This window comes from Sarcophilus harrisii, chromosome 1, assembly GCF_902635505.1.
Source record: "Sarcophilus harrisii chromosome 1, mSarHar1.11, whole genome shotgun sequence".
In the NCBI taxonomy this organism is placed as follows: Eukaryota; Metazoa; Chordata; class Mammalia; order Dasyuromorphia; family Dasyuridae; genus Sarcophilus; species Sarcophilus harrisii.
Genome location: NC_045426.1, coordinates 362,842,590 through 362,858,805, shown reverse-complemented (window position 1 = coordinate 362,858,805; position 16,216 = coordinate 362,842,590). Strand labels below are relative to the sequence as shown.

At 34.0% G+C, this 16,216-nt stretch overlaps 1 protein-coding gene across 5 annotated transcripts in view; it reads right to left on the bottom strand.

Annotated features, from left to right (window-relative positions):
* Positions 1–16,216, bottom strand: part of DYM (dymeclin) — a 525,071-nt gene that overhangs the window by 262,139 nt on the left and 246,716 nt on the right. For all 5 annotated transcript variants that reach the window (XM_031945966.1, XM_031945964.1, XM_031945968.1 and 2 more), the window contains 2 exons: positions 5,714–5,827; positions 4,954–5,048 (listed from right to left, as the gene is read on the bottom strand). In XM_031945966.1, the coding sequence (XP_031801826.1) occupies positions 4,954–5,048; positions 5,714–5,827 (209 nt within the window). The remainder of the gene's footprint in view (positions 1–4,953; positions 5,049–5,713; positions 5,828–16,216) is intronic.

Genomic DNA, 16,216 nt, shown 5'->3' with positions numbered 1-16,216 from the left:
AGTTTCCTTCAAGTTCTTTATGCTAGAAACTTCTCCCAGCCTCCTTGATTTTAAGATCTTCCTTCTGAGATTGCAAGTCCTAATTTGTCACATATGTGCCATGTTTGTACATAGTTGCCTGCATATTGTCTTTTCCAATCGACGGTGAGATCCTTGGAACAAGACTTTTTTTTTTCCTTTTTCTGTATCCTTAGAGCTTATGGTGGCACAAAATAGCACTTAATAAATGTTAGCTAAATGACTGATTGATAAGTGTGACCTGAGCACTCCATTTTTGTTTCACTTGTCTATTTCTAAGAAATGTCAATAAAATCGGGTTACTATTTCTGCCAATATAGGTTAGGTGATGTATTCATATTAGGAGGCAGATGGGATCAATGAGAAGGGAGAAAATGAGTCAATAGATATTGCTGACCCCAGGACTTCCCAAGACCCCAGAGATACAGCCTATCTCAGAGCAAACCTCTAGAAGAGATTCACAGCAATATCCTTGGTGAACACTTCCAGAAGTAATTTTTACCACTCATACTGTGGTTGTGTCTTCTATGTTGTTGTTGCATCTATGTCACTATGTACAACAAATCCTTTCCCTGGGGAAAGGAATGAGGAAAGGAAAGGCAATAAAGGCACAGCTCCAACAGCTCAAGATGCCAATTGTCTTGTTATTTAGTTGTGCTCACTCAGTAATAAGAAACTGATCAAAAGAATTAGTATAAAAGTATTAAAGAAACCCCACATTCACCAGCTATTTCTTACAAAATCATCACAAAGGTAGTTTTTAAAATGCCCAAACATGGGTACTACTAGATGGCGCGGTAGATAGAGCACCAGCCTGAAGTCAGGAGGACTTGAGTGCACATCTGACCTCAGACACTTAACACTTCCTAGCTGTGTGACCCTGGGCAAGTCACTTAACCCCAATTGCCTCAGGGGAAAAAAAAAGCCCCAACTGTTGAATACTCTAAGTAGGTAAAAAGAATCTGATAATCATAGTTAGATGCTCATGTATATCTGGTTTAGAATAAATGTGGCTGCTCAGAGATTTTTTAAAAACACTAACTTTTTTTTTTTTAAACTTTCTTTTTAGTACAGTTCCAAACTGTACTAATTTGGATAGAGAAAAAATAGGGAAAGAAAATCCTGAAAAATTAATATAAGAAGTAAAATAAATTCTAAACAGTATAATCTACTATGAACTTTTCTTTTCTATAGATCATTCTAATTTGGAGGGGGGAAAGATAAAAAGCATGAATCACGGCATCAAAAATTTAAAGTTAAATTTCTTACTGAACTTATTTTACAAAAGACTGGGATGCTCCATTTAAAAAAATATTTATGGTTAAAAATATACCCCAAATTATATGTCTTCTATATAAAGAGACAGGATAAGCAGCTTAACAAAGTACAGTGCAATTGAGGGTGGTAAAGTCAGAGTAGAAGGTCCAAATCCCAACTTTGCTAATTTAATGCCTACGTAACCACAAATTATCAAACTTCTTTGGGGCTTAGTCTCTTTATAAAACGAGATCAGACTAGATGCTTTCTAAGGAACCCTCTACTTTTAGTTAGGCAAAACTAATCTCTCTCATTATAAGGCATCTCATTTCAAGAGGTTCAAAGCAACTTAAGGATGTGAGATCATGAAATTTTACCACATTCTTTTATTGAGATGCAAGTGCAACAAAGAGTTTGCTATTTGCACTAATCATACTGAAAATATGATTGTGTATTCCAGATTAAAAATTCAAGAAACCACTTCCATTCTCTTCATTATATTGATCAATGTTTGTTATGATTATGAGAAGCAGTATGGCTTACTAGTAAGAGTACTAGATTTAGGGTCAGGAAGACCTAGATTCTTAAATTTGCCATAAATCCCAGGTTATCCTTGACTCATAACACCTTCCTATATCCACAAAATTTCTTACATGTATAGCTTTTTCTCTACCTCCAGGGCCCCAATAGGCTGGTTTATACCCTTATCTTCTCTTTGATTGATCTCTTGTCTTAAATCTCTCCCCTCTCTAATCTATCTTTTACATAGTCATCCAAATGATATTCCTAGAGAATTATCCTAATCATTTCTCTATTCAGTAAACTCCATTAGCTCCTTATTGTTTTTTGGAATAAAATCTAAACTTCTTTTTTTTGGCATTTAAAACATTTTGCAACTTAGACCTCCCCTCCTTTTTTCAGCCTTATTATCCTTTTCTCACAACCTATATGGTCCAAGGTAAAAAGGTCTTTATGCCTCTCCCCACAAATATTACTGAATGTTTATTCTCTTATGCTATGTCTCTCTCCCTGTCCCTGTTCCTCTTGTCTAAAATGTCCTCTATTTTCATCTTTCTTAAAAATCAATGTTTGTTTATTTCAAAAGTCAGTTTGCACATCTGTTTCTACAAAGAGACACTGCCAAATTGTTCTTGCTTTATTTTGCATATATTTTATAAATTCTTTTTAGAATTGTTTTCCTTAATACAATGTAAGTTTCTTGAAGGCAAAAAAGCTGTTTGTTTTTAACATTTGTATTAACTTTAGGCCTGGTATGTGGTAAAGGAGCTGAACAACATCTTATATTGATTAATGAAATAACTTAAACCCTGCAAAGTAAATCAATGACAATTACTAATTTGACATTTTCTTTATTGTTCAGGAAATTCTTTTAAGAAGTTTTATGGTTAATTTAAGATCCATTTTAATTTTAAATTCTTCAATCACTAAACAATGATTTTAAATCTGGGCTGGAGTTAGGAAGAAAGGAGAAGATGATTTTGAAAACTCAGTTCAAATTCAGCTAAGGACATTGGGCAAGCCACTTAACCTCTGTTTGCCTTAATCTGTTAGAGGTATTGCTGTTGTTCAGTTGTGTTCAATCCTTTGTGACCCCATCCCATTGGGGTTTTCTTGGCTGAGAAACTGGAGTAGTTTTCTGCCATTTTCTTCTGCAGATTATTTTACAAAAATGGAAACTGAGGCAAACAGAATTAAGTGACTTGCTCAGGGTCTCATAACTAGTAAGTATCTGAGACCAAATTTGAACTCAGGGAAATGAATTTTGCTGACTCCAGACACAGTACTCTATGCACTCTGGTGCTACCTAGCTGTCTCAATCTACGGAGAAGGAAATGGCAAACCACTACAGTATTCTTTCCAAGAAGACCCCAAACAGGGTCACAAAGAGTCACAATTGAACCACTGAACAACGGCAAGGTAATCTGGATTCTTCAGGCCTCCAAAAGATGAAGTTTTGTAAATGACATTATACTTTCACTATCTAACATAAGAATCCTAAGGTCCAAGGATTTTAAGGAGTCCATGAACCTGAAAGAGAAAAAAAACCCTGCATATTTATTTTCACCAAATTTTAACAGAAATTTAGTTATTTCCTTTTGTTATGAATGTAAGCAATAAACCACAATGACTGTGACCGACAGAAATAATAGATATTTTTATAACATATTACTATTGCTAGATATATCTCAGGTATGATTTATGCTCATTACTACTTAAAAATTGGTGTAGTTACTAGACCTGCTACTAAATCATATATGGTTGCTGATTTTTATCTACTAGCTGTATTTCAATATCATTGGCTTTCTGTGCAATCCTATATTTTATTTTATGCATAAAAGTTCCATGACACCAAAGGCAAAAGAACCTCTAGGAAAAGGGAGGGAAGTGAATAAACATTTCTATAGTACCTACTGTGTGAAAGGCAATGTGCTTTCCCCCCACCTTTTTAAAAAACAAATATTATCTCATTTGATCCTCACAACAACTCTGGGAGATAAATGTTATTATTATTCCCATTTTGTAATTTAGGAAACTGAAGTGCAGGGACCTGCCCAGACTTACATAGCTAGAAAGCATGTAAAGTTGGATCTGAATTTAGTCCTTCCTGCCTCAATACTCAGTGCTTTATCCATTGAACCACATAGAGGCCCAATTACCTACAAGTCTCTAAATGGGCTGTTAAGTATTTTTTAAATCTCTAAATGTAGGTTAGAACAAAATCATCCAATTATATTATCTCTTAAACTAGTTTGAAACACACAAGCATTTCCAGACCGATGTCTAAATTTAACCAGGAGGTATGGCAGATAGATTCACAGGTGTTTAAGATATGGCATCAGTCAAAACAATTGTCAAAAGAAATCCAAGTTAACTAAAGGTGAGATTTTTATTAAGTGAAGACCGGTGTTCTGCTACTCACCTATAATGGCTAGAAACACAAAGGTGAGGGGGGTCAGGAATCATGAGATTATAAGTTCTCCCATTAAATTGTAAGCGACTTGGGGACCATTTTTTGCTTCTTTCTGTATTCTGAGGTAGCACAGTGCCTGGCACATAACAGGGACTTACAAAATGTTTACTTAGTGATGGATTATTAGGAGGAAAATCACAATTCTCTCAAAGCAAGATATATATCCTATGCATACATATCCACTCTTATTTAACTGAGCTATAAAACATTTAATTTGGAAAATATCAAAATTATAATGAGTATTTTGGGAGAAAGGGAGAAACAGAAGTCATGAATCATCTCATTATTAATTCCTGAGATTTATAATTTACTCGATAACCTGTTAACTTGTCAATATAAGTCTGAGGGGAAAAAAACCTAAAAAAGATTATCTTTGAAATAATTACAAGTAAATATTTCAAGTGCTATATAAAATTAATGAAAAACACAGATAATAACAAGTTTAACTTAGATTACCACTGAGGAATACAGAATTAATGAAAGTTATCACAAACAAAAAAGGGGAGAATTATTAAAAGAAATTTAATACTGTTATATTTAGGGAAAAATTTAGAGACGAACATAAAGATGAAGTTTCAATCCAACCCCCAAATACAAATAAACAAGACTGAGAAAACATAAAATTTAATATAAAAGAAGTCTCAGTTTTAAGGTGAAATTTCACACTTTTACAAAAACTTATTTACCTGATAATTCTTTGAGCAGCATATTGATGAAGTGAACGAAACTGTGCTGACATATTTGCTAAAGCTGCCAAACAATTTGTGTGAAGGTATTTATCCTGCCAGAAAACAGAAATGAAAAGTGTACTTAGTTATACTTTATAAAAAGTGAATTATGGAAGAAGTCAGTCCAACTGTAACCACATTTTATGTTTGTCTACATTAGAGGGAATAATTCTGAATTCATCAGCACTTAAAGCTATCTTCAGAACTACTGTAAACATAGCTAACTCAAGGTCTCTTGAACTACAAATTTTCCTTTTCTTCTTGAATATTCCTGCTTTCTACCTCCCACTTCCTCCATCAGCATTTTTTCCTTTGGACATTTCATTGCTGACACTCGGTAAAGGCAAATTACCTTTCTTAGTTCACCAGTGAACTCCTACACAAAATAAAAAGAGGAATAGTTTCTCACCATGCTTCACAAATATATTTATACATTCTTCCTTCTAAGTTTAAAATGAATGCTTCACCCCAACTCTTTTGTTAAATCCTTTTAATCAAGTATTATTGATTAAAGATACTGAAGATGGTTGTTGAATAAAGGCACTGTATGTATATAGCCATTACTCTCAGAAAAGCAAAGAATCATGTAATACAGTGAGACAATCTAACTTCTACATATATTTTATTTGTTGAAAGTATTAGTATTTTTAAAATTCTAGTTTTACTTGGAGAAGCAAAAAGATAAATTATGTTAAAGGAAATTGTTGAAAATGCATACCCTTGTTCTTGTCATGTTGTACTGAATGGTTCTTATTACCACCAATATCAGAAGACTACCCAGTGAAATCTCTGTTAAAACTCGTTCTGAATACCAGGTAATATTTTTGAGTATCTGAAAAGGAGGGGGAAAAAGTTAAACATAATGAGATTAGAAAAGAGGATTTTCAATGCCCAATTTTCTATTGGTTGTTTGCTCTATTCAAGAGATTAATAAATTTGTGAACAACTATATTTAAGAGTAAGTTTGTATGACAGCATTAAAGAGAATTACAGTGGTATTGTAAAACTTAGGAGTCTTGACAGTCTTAATTTTCTTGCTCCTACTCAAATAAGTGAGGTAAAAAGCTAGAAATAAGAGGATATTGCAAATAAACATATTAAGAAAGCCTAGTATGGACTGAATTGAAAATTAAATATTTTGTGTTTTCAATCAATTAGAGGTATAAAGGTTAATAGAACTTCTCAAGTTTTGGGGGTTTTTTCTGTTTCATAATCATATATAGACACATCACCCATAACAATGTCCCAATCTATCTTACAATTGATGCATTAAACCAAATCCCATTATTATAAAGTCATGTAGTCATTCACTCATTTATGACATTTCTACAGCACTGACAGTCCCATGCAATATCATTTCACCTAAAGATACTGTGCTTTCATGAAACCAATTAATAATGTCAGGCAGAGCATGCTTCTTTTCTTGACTATGAGCACTCTTTTCTTGACTTATGAGGAATCTTTAATACAAAAATGCTGGGAAGAACAAGGGGCAAAGAATGATAGTTAAATTACATTAAAACAGGTTTTCAATTGTAGGAATAGATTTATATATTAAAAAATGTTTTTCTTTAAAAAAAGGTGCTTCAACATATTTTCTAAAATGAGCAAGAATATACAGAAAAAACAATATATTGGCAAAAACCTTTTATTATCATTGTATAATCTTCACTCCTAAATATAATTAGCCTCTATTTATAAATTTTATTTAAATGGAAATGAAAAGATATAGTATTTGTCTATTATATTCATGATACTAACAAAAACCTAGACCTGATCTCTAAACCCTAAGGGAAGGAAAAGATTTATTTCCCTCTGTTAACACTCTTTGAAGTGAGCTTATACTAATACACTTTGGGTTCTCCCCTATCCTGGAATCAATATCAATAACTCAGCTATCCGTAGATTTCTAATCTGCATACCCTTTAGTCACACTTCACACATATCCCAACCCAAGACTGCCCATTTCTTTCACTATACTCTCTGAAATTCTCATTTTTTAAAAAAATTTTGGACCACTTTCTTTTATACTCCTTCAATCTTTTATCCTTCAGTCTTTGCTGAGACTTGGCTCCCGTATAATGACACTGCATCACTGGCTTTTACCCTAACACTAGCTATATCTTCTCATAGCCCTGGACAAAATGGTCCTTCAGGAAAAGTAGAAACATTCCTTACTTGCTAGTTCTTCTTTCTGTGAAGACTACTCAATCAAAATTTTCTACTCAATTCAAATTATGGTAGTTATAGTAGATTGATCTCAGATTATCTTCTCTCCTTTCTTGAAGAGTTTAGTACCTGGCTTAACTTTTTCCCATTCCTCTGAAATTCCATTACCTTCTAATTCCTAAGTCTCCTTAAATCCCATGAGTTTCACTCCACTTTGGTCACTTACAAAGATGTTAACACATTTGATCTTGCCAATATTTAATTACCTACACAAGTTTTACTTTCCTAATTAGAACCTCCTAGAATTCCACCCTCCATGTTTCGCCCCCTTCCCAAACCTATTCTTACAGTCATTAGATTTTGTCTTTCTTTCTCCTTATCTTATCACTGCTATTCTCTTGCCAACCTCAGTTCTAGTTTACTCTTAAATAATCCACCACCTCCAATTGAACTCACAAGCTGCTGAATATGCTGAAGTCTCACAACCATGCTGACGAGTACATTACAGATTCATGTTACCAAAACTCAACTGGAACAAGGTAGCCCAGTCTTTTGTAACTCCCTAATAATTCCTTATCTCACTTTCGTCAGAAGACACTTTGAATTTTCTCTTCCTTCATCAAGCTTCTGAGGACCTCAACTACTTTTCGGAGATATCTAAGGCCATATGACTTGAGCTCTCTTCCACATAACCTCAATTTCCCATTTTTTCATCTTTTCTCTCAGGCTCTGACAAAGAGACGGCACTTTTTGCTAAGGTTATTTCCATTAGATATACATGCTATACCATTCCTTCCTATCATCTCCAGCAGATTTCATTATTAATTTCCCCCTTTTCTATAAAATCTTCAACCTCTTCATTATTTCACCCCCTAAACTTTCCCACTTCACAAATTTCCCTATTATTGTCAAGGGGACTACCACTTTCCTAGTCCTCCAAGTTCAAAATTTAAGTATCATCCTCAACTTCTCACTTTCACCCTCATATTCAACATCACACAGGCCAAGGCATGCTAATTTCACCTTTGTAATCTCTCCTGTACATGTTCTTTTCTGTGACCACTTTCATCAGGTATGGGTCCTCATCAATTCATACTTGGATTACTATAACATCCTGTTGGTAGGTTTCCCTCTCACAAATATTTCCCAAATCTAATCTATCCTCTGTTCAGCTGCAAAAGTGCTTTTCTCAAAGTACAAATCCAACTATGTCACCCTGATATTCATTAAATTTTAAAGGCTCCCTATCATCTTTGGGATCAAATACAAAATCCTCTGTATTTAGTCTGTAATATTCCTGGGAATTTTCAATTTGATTTTTTTTTTCAGGAGGCAGGCAACCAAGGAATTTTTCATTTTCCCCTCTCTTTTTATGCTAATTACGTGGGTCATTTTATGATTTCTTGAAATAACATATTTAGGCTCTATTTACATTCATGCAAAAGATTAGTTATTTTTCCTATCAGATATTTCACCTTTTCTAGTCTGAAGATTTTGTTTTATTTCTTGATGTCTTGTAGAGTCATCAACTTCCATTTAGTAAATTCTAATTTTCATGGAGTTTGTTTTTCCCCTTGCAATGCTTTCTGCCTCTTTTTTGTTGTTTTAATTGTTTCCAACTGTTTCCATTTGGATTTTCTTGGCAAAGATACTGAAGTGGTTTGCCATTACTTCTCTATATACTTTTTTAAAAAACTAAGTTAATAGCTCTCTTTTTAGATCTTTTCCCTATGGCTCTTCTATGGCTTTAAAAAACACTTTTTTTTTCTCTTTTTAAAAAAGTTTTACTTAGAAATTTTTGTTGGTTTTGTGGCCATTACACTTTTTTTTTTCTCTTTTGAGGCTTTCCTATATATATATTTTCAAGTCATTCCCTCTTTCTGTATTTTTGTGTTGAGCTTCACTGTCTCCATAGTAGCTGTTTATATCTGGGTCATTTTTTTGTTTGTTTATTCTTCCAGCACACTTCTTGACACTGTAGTTTATGTTAGTGTTAGGCTCTGAACCCTTCTAGAGAGACTGTCCGGCTTGAGAATCTGTCCTTTTAGACCCTTCTGCTATTTTCACAGCCCAGTCTTGGGAACTGAAAGCTTTCACTGTTCTCAAAATGGTATGACGGCGAGAGAAGTCTGTTCACTGACCTTTTTTTAATGGAGAATATGGGCTCATATCTAGGTCTTAATGCATTCCCATCTTGCTACCTACCAAGTCTTGAGTGTGTATTGATAGACTAGGCTGACAGACTAACTGGGAAGCTAGATGGTGCCATAGATAGAGCCTAGAGCCCTGGGTATGGAGTTAATTAGACCTGAGCACAAATGAGTCCCCAGACATTTAAAGTCACTCATCTCTATTTGCCTCAGTTTCCTCATCTACAAAATGGGGATACCACCACCTACCTCTCATAGTGTCTGAGAGGATTAAATAAGGTAATATTTGTAAAGCACTTAGCATAGTGCCTGGCATATAGTAAGCACCATCTAAATGTTAATTCTTATTATTTAAAGAATGAATAATTTCCAGATATTTTAAAATGATTTTGAATAAGATTTCTATACCACCTTTCTAGTTTTTGTTATAACTATACAGAAATGCTGATAATTTCTGTGTGTATGTGTGTGTGTGTGTGTGTAAATTTATTTTATATCACATTTCTTAAATGAAGCTATTAATGGCATTTATTAGTTTCTATGCTGATCTTAGGAATTTTTTTTAGGCAAACCATCATGTAATATACAAAAGGGGATAACTTCACTTCACCATCAATAATGCTTATTATGCTTTTAATTTATTTCCTGTATTATTGATACCACTTATATTTCCAGAACTATGTTAAATAATAAAGTGGAACATACTGGCTTTCACCTAATATTAATTGAAAATGAGATTAATTTTCCTCAAAACACAGATATATGCATTTAGTCACCAACTCAAAAATCTTAGTGACTGTCTGCTAGTCAGCAGTAGTCCCCAAAATTTTAGGTCTAGCATTTCAGTCCTCTATGATTTTCATTCTTATTTTTCTTCTTCTAGGCTTTTCAATTTTTGGGAGATAGTTGGGTATAGATGGCCTTGCCCAAGAAAGGAAAGAGCACTATAGATGGGAAATCCAATTGGTCTCATTTCTGCCACTAACTAATTTTATGATGTTAAGGAAGTCACATACATTCCATGAATCTCTGTTTCAAAATCTAGAAAAAAGTAAGATTTAAATCTCTGAGGTTCTTTCCAATTCTAAAATTCTATGTGATTCTGCATGTATGAATTTATATAGCCCTTTGGAAATAATAAAATAAAAAAATTAACAAATTTTCATTTGGTAGATTATTTTGCCTAAAGAAATAAGAAAATACTGAATTCACTGCAAAAATAATTGAAATTTATGAATCTATTATTCACTAATTCTAGTTAGATGATATTTAAACCACTTAGTTCAATCCTGCTGATGAAATCAAGTTCCAACAATTCAAGATGGGATTTAGAGTCAATTTATCAATTTTATTGGACCCATTCTTAAATATTTTCTTCCATCTCAGACCCTAATCAGGCCATCTTGGATTAATTTATTTTGTATTAATACTTTGGAAGTATTCTAAAAGAAACAGAAACAATTTGGGTAATGGCAGTAATGTGGGTAAAAGGGAAAATTACCAACTGCATTGTGAATAAAAAAAATAATAGGATAGATTCTCATCTATAGTTTAGCACACTAATCACTGCTTTCTATTTTGGGGCACCTTGAATATGTAATGTGATAGGAGCAAATGTTTTAAATGAAATTGTTCTTATGTTTTACTATGAAAATTAAAAATCAGTATAACTTGAATTTTGCAAAAACCTCTTAAACCTCAATGAAAAATAGATTTTTTTAAAACAATATTTTGATTTACTTTATTCAGTTCAACTTTAGCTTATTCAAGCAATAGGGTCACATTACTTCCTGAGGGGTACTGTTCCACAGTTATCAATCAATATATATATATATTTTTTTACTAAATACCTACTAAAAATCAGGCACAATGCTAAGCTTTGGACATACAAAAGAAAAAAGCTCTCTCTCAAGGAACTCAAGCAGCTGAAACCATCTATATGAGCTCTCTCTTTAGAAAATGAAGCACTTATAAGTAAAAACTGTTTCTAGTTTTTTTATTTGTATCTCTAGCACATAACTAAGTGCTTTGCTCATACACATAATGACTCTTCATTTATCCATTCTATTAGGAGGATGTGTACAATACATATATGCATGAACTAGATATAAGATAATCTGAAGAGAGAAGACACAGGCAGATGAGAGAACATAGAAAGAAGGTGGAGCCTAAGATGAGTCTTAAGGCACCCAGAGATCCCAAGTGGTTGATATGAAGACTGAGGGCATTCAAAGTCTGAGGGATAGCAAGTGAAAGACACAGAAAGGAGAGGAGGGTTATGTTTGAGAAAGACTAGTATAGGAGATTAATGTTTAAGAAGACTGAAAAGGCAGAAAAGGGCAATGCTATAAAGGTTTTTAAATGCCAAAAGAGGAATTTGTATATTGGATCCTGAAGGTAAAGGAAGCCCTAGAATTTACTGAGTAGAGAGTAACATGTTTGAATATATATATACACTTTAGGAAATTCATTCTGGAATTTGCAAAGAGGGTCAACTGGGAGTAAGGAAACACTGGAAGCTAGAAGACCAATTAGGAGATTAAAGAAATAGCCAAAGAGAGGTGATGAGGATTTGATCATAGGATAATAGTTATGTAATTGGAAAGGAGCTACATAAATGAGAAATGGTATACAGATGTAAAAATTTCCAGCAACTATTTAGTTATGTAGAGTAAAAGTGAAGATTATGCAAAAGTTGCAAACCTAATGCCTGGAAGCATTTTAATTCCCTTAACAGTAAAAAGGAATATTTTAAGAGGTATAGTTTGGGGGAAAATTATGAGTATTGTTTTAGACATAAGATATCCAGTTCAAAATTGGTAAAGTGGGGCTAGAACACACGAGAGAAACTAGGGCTAGATTTATAGATAAGGGAAATCATCTTCAGAGGAAGAGCCCATGGAAACTACTGAAATCACCATATTAAGAAAGAATAAAGAAAAAAAAAAAGGAAATAAGAGCACCCTAAACAGAGGCTTGGGATAGAACAATAAGTACAAAGCAAAATAGCGATGAAGATTCTACAAAAGAGACAGAGAAGGAATGGCAGAACAATTAGCAGAACTCAAGAGAGCAGGGTCACAAAAAGACAGAAAGGAGAGAGTATCCAAAGTAAGAGAGGTCAATGGTGTCAAATACTGTAGAGAAGAAAGTTAATACAATAATTTGAAGGAAGGTCATTACATCTAGAAATCAAGAGATAATTGGCAATTTGGAATAAACAGTTTCAACTGAGTGATAAGACCAGAAATCAGAGTAAAGAGGATTTAGATAAGAATGACAATGAAAAAATTAGAAACGCTACCTTTTTTGAAGGAGTTTCTCTGAGAAGGGGCAGAGAAGCATAAAACTGCAAGTGAAGATGATAGGATCTGGTGTTAAGTTTTCAAAGAATGAGAGAAGCATGAATTCATTTGAAGGGAACAGGTAAAGAACTAACAGAAAGAAGACAAAAGGTTGGGAAGAGAAAAAGCAGGGGTTGGGGAGAGGAGTACACAATATATTCTGGAGAAGATGGGAAGAGATGTAGAAGGATACAAGTGAAGATGATGTGGGATACTGTTAAGGGATGTGAGATGATAAAAAGAAGAAGAGGGAGTTCTTAGCAAAGACCCTGGATTTTCTTAGTAAAGAATGAGGCAAAGCACTCAAATAAGAAGGTGAGAAGAAAAATATTGCAGAAGGCTTGAGAAGTGAAAGTTGGAATAGTTGCTCCAGTATAATGCAGAAATAGGGAAGAATTAATGGCTTGCCTTGCTTTATTGAGGGTCCAATTGTTATGGGCCAGAACTCTGAACTTGAAACAAAGGATTCTTATAAGGTACTAAGTCAGTAGAATTGACAGAGACAATAGTTATCTAATATAGCATGGTTCAGTATGATTCATTTAATCCTACAAGAAGATGTTATGGGTCAGAACTTCAAACAAGGTACTAAGTGGAACTGAGGAGACAATGGTTAAATCTAGTTTAGCACTGATTTAATCCTACAACAAATAATGTTTTCCTACTGATATAATGATTGCTTTGTACTCAATGTGGAGCTTATAAGCTAGAAGCCTCAGCTAGAGAGATTCAGAGACAAGTGGACAGAAGGCTGGAGACTGAAGGCTGAAGCACAATTCCTTGGACTCAGACAGATTCATCCCATCTCACACCACCTTGTTGGCAGGCTCTCCTCCTTCGCTTCTCTACTGAAACCAAGACTCCGGAAGGCCCCCAGAAAACTAGCATAGCCCCAAGTGCAGGAGACAGGACTTTGAAAGAGACAATAAAGGATTTGGACTTTAACCCCTGGCTGTACTTGTGTGGTGATTACTGAACTGAAACGAAGGCTGCTCCCAGAGTTCCCAAGGAAACTGAAACAGAGAACATTACATTTTAGAGTGAACATTACATCCAATTGTGATTAGATAACAAATTTGTAGAGTGACAAAAAAAATTTGGTTAAGTTCTTCAGTATTACATGTTGGAATACAGGATTGGCTGAGAAGCAAAATCCAGGGTTAGTATTTGATATGATAGAGCATTAATGAGGCAAGGAGACATGGGACTTGAAAGAAAATAATGTAGAGGTGAAATGCCTCACTAGAGACCTAAGATTATATATCCAGAGTAGGGGTAATGAAGGATGGAAGACATGGATGTCACTTTGAGGACAGAGAACAGATTTAGGAGAAGAAAGGCATAAGAAAAGATGGAAATTAAGAGAACATTTTGATCTGATAAAGAAATTTCAGAGTTCTTGAACAGGAAAGTGGAACACTTTGGTTGTGGGAGATGGTTATATTACAAGTATTATTAGCCCTGTATATTGAGGAGTAAAGGAGTATGCCATGGGACTGACTCAACTGAAGAACTGAAAAATCAGGATAGGAAAAAAACAATAGAGAAAGCATATTTGCTTAATTTCTTTTACTCAATTCATCCTACTAGTCTATTTATTCCATTCATCCCAACTCCCTTTTCATTGTTTATACTCTTTAGGTGGTTTTATTGTCCTAGAGTTTTTAATTAATTTTTTAATCTTGTAATTTGCTGATATTTTTCCTATTGCCACGCAGTCCAAAACTGTAAGCAAGTATTATAATATAATCTGGAAAAAAAAAAGAACAGTTGGTCTGATATTTTTTCTGTATACTTCCCCATTTATAAAATAAGGACAATATTGTTTGTGATACCCATTTCACCAGGCTACATTGGGTAATGAGCAACCCTAAGGTTAAAGAAATTTGAGAGCTAACTCTTATGATTTGAAAAGTTAAAATAAATTGGATAAAAACTATCACAGCTCCCTAGTTCTTCCCTACTACTGTTTTCTCTTCATTTTCTTGCCATTGGAAACACTGAAACATCTTTCATATAAAGCATTCAGGAAATATCCCTGATTGAAAGACAAAGTCACATGCTACAAGGTAAAATTTATCCTACCATCCCTGCAAATCTCTAAAGAAATGGGAAGATAGTATTTAAGTGATGGTAAGAGATAAGGAATTTCTTTTAGATATTTTTCTGTCTTAATATGTGCCTTATTTTATTACATGTTGATATTATAAATATAAACTATCAAAATGTCTTTTTGGGGTCCATTCTAACATATTATACGTTATGTTTACAAATAAGTGTGTATGCGAGATTAAGCACTGTCCTAGATCCTTGTTTTCCTATTTATATGACCTTCTATTTTGATATTGATGTGAATTTGGTGTGAAGTTCTCTTCAAAAAGTTAAATTGTTGATAAGGTTTCAACTCATTCAACTCATGATGAATGAGTGAATATAAAGCATTTATTAAGCACTTATTATGTCCAGATATTGTGATAAGCACTAGGAACACCAATACCAGAAAACCAGTCTTTACCTTTAATAATTTACAGTTGAAGACAGAAAGGGGAGCTAGCAGAGGATGGGGATACCAATTTGTGGAAACTGGCAAGATAAGGCCTTGGATACTTTATTTATCATCACCATCACACCTTATATTTGTATGATGCTTTTGGGATTTGCAAAATCTTTTTTTTTTCTTTTTTTGCTGAGGCAATTGGAGTTAAATGATTTGCCCAGGATCACACAACTAGGAAGTTTTAAGTGTCTGAGATTAGGTAAGACTGGTGCTCTATCACTGTGCCATCTAGCTGCCCCTGCAAAGTACTTTATAAAAATTCTTGCTTAATCCTTACAGAAATATTATGATTTGTAAAATGAGAGATGGTCTCTGATGTTTCTTCCCAATCTAAATCTATGAATATTATCAAGTAAAAATTACTATTTTCATACTCTGCAGATGAAAAAAGTGAGGCTTAGGAAAGTTAAGTGACAGTGACTACCATACAAAACTAGACAGTAATCCTTTACTACAAGATTTCCTGATGATTGAGGATTTTTAGCTAGTTCATCTATTTGAGCTGCACTCTCAGGGCCTGTCTATTAAAAAAAATAAAAACACTAAAGATCTGGACAAAAAACTCATATATAGCCATGTGAATCCTGAAGAGAACCACAACTTCCAAGGGCAAGTAATTCTAGTGTCATTAGTACAGGAGCAGAGAGAAATTCCTGGGATAAGCTAAGTATTATAAGAATTTGGCTGCTGAACAGAAGTGAGTACAAGGGATAATGTTGTAAAAAATTACCCTGGCATGGGTTCTGTCAATAAAACGTTATTATTAAAAAAAAAAGAAAAAAAAGAATTTGGCTGCTGAGTGACAGAAGTTCTGCTATCAACTTCCCCAAGTGCAGCTGGGGAGTTCTTGGTTTAAAATGCGTTCCTCAACTAAACCAAATTCTGGACTATGGGGTGAAGAAACAGTGAGAGAACCGGGATGGGAATGAGCAAAATTTGACTTGGCCTTAATTGGTTCCCTGACTTATAGAAACTATAAAAAGTCAAGGGTAGGTGAGAGC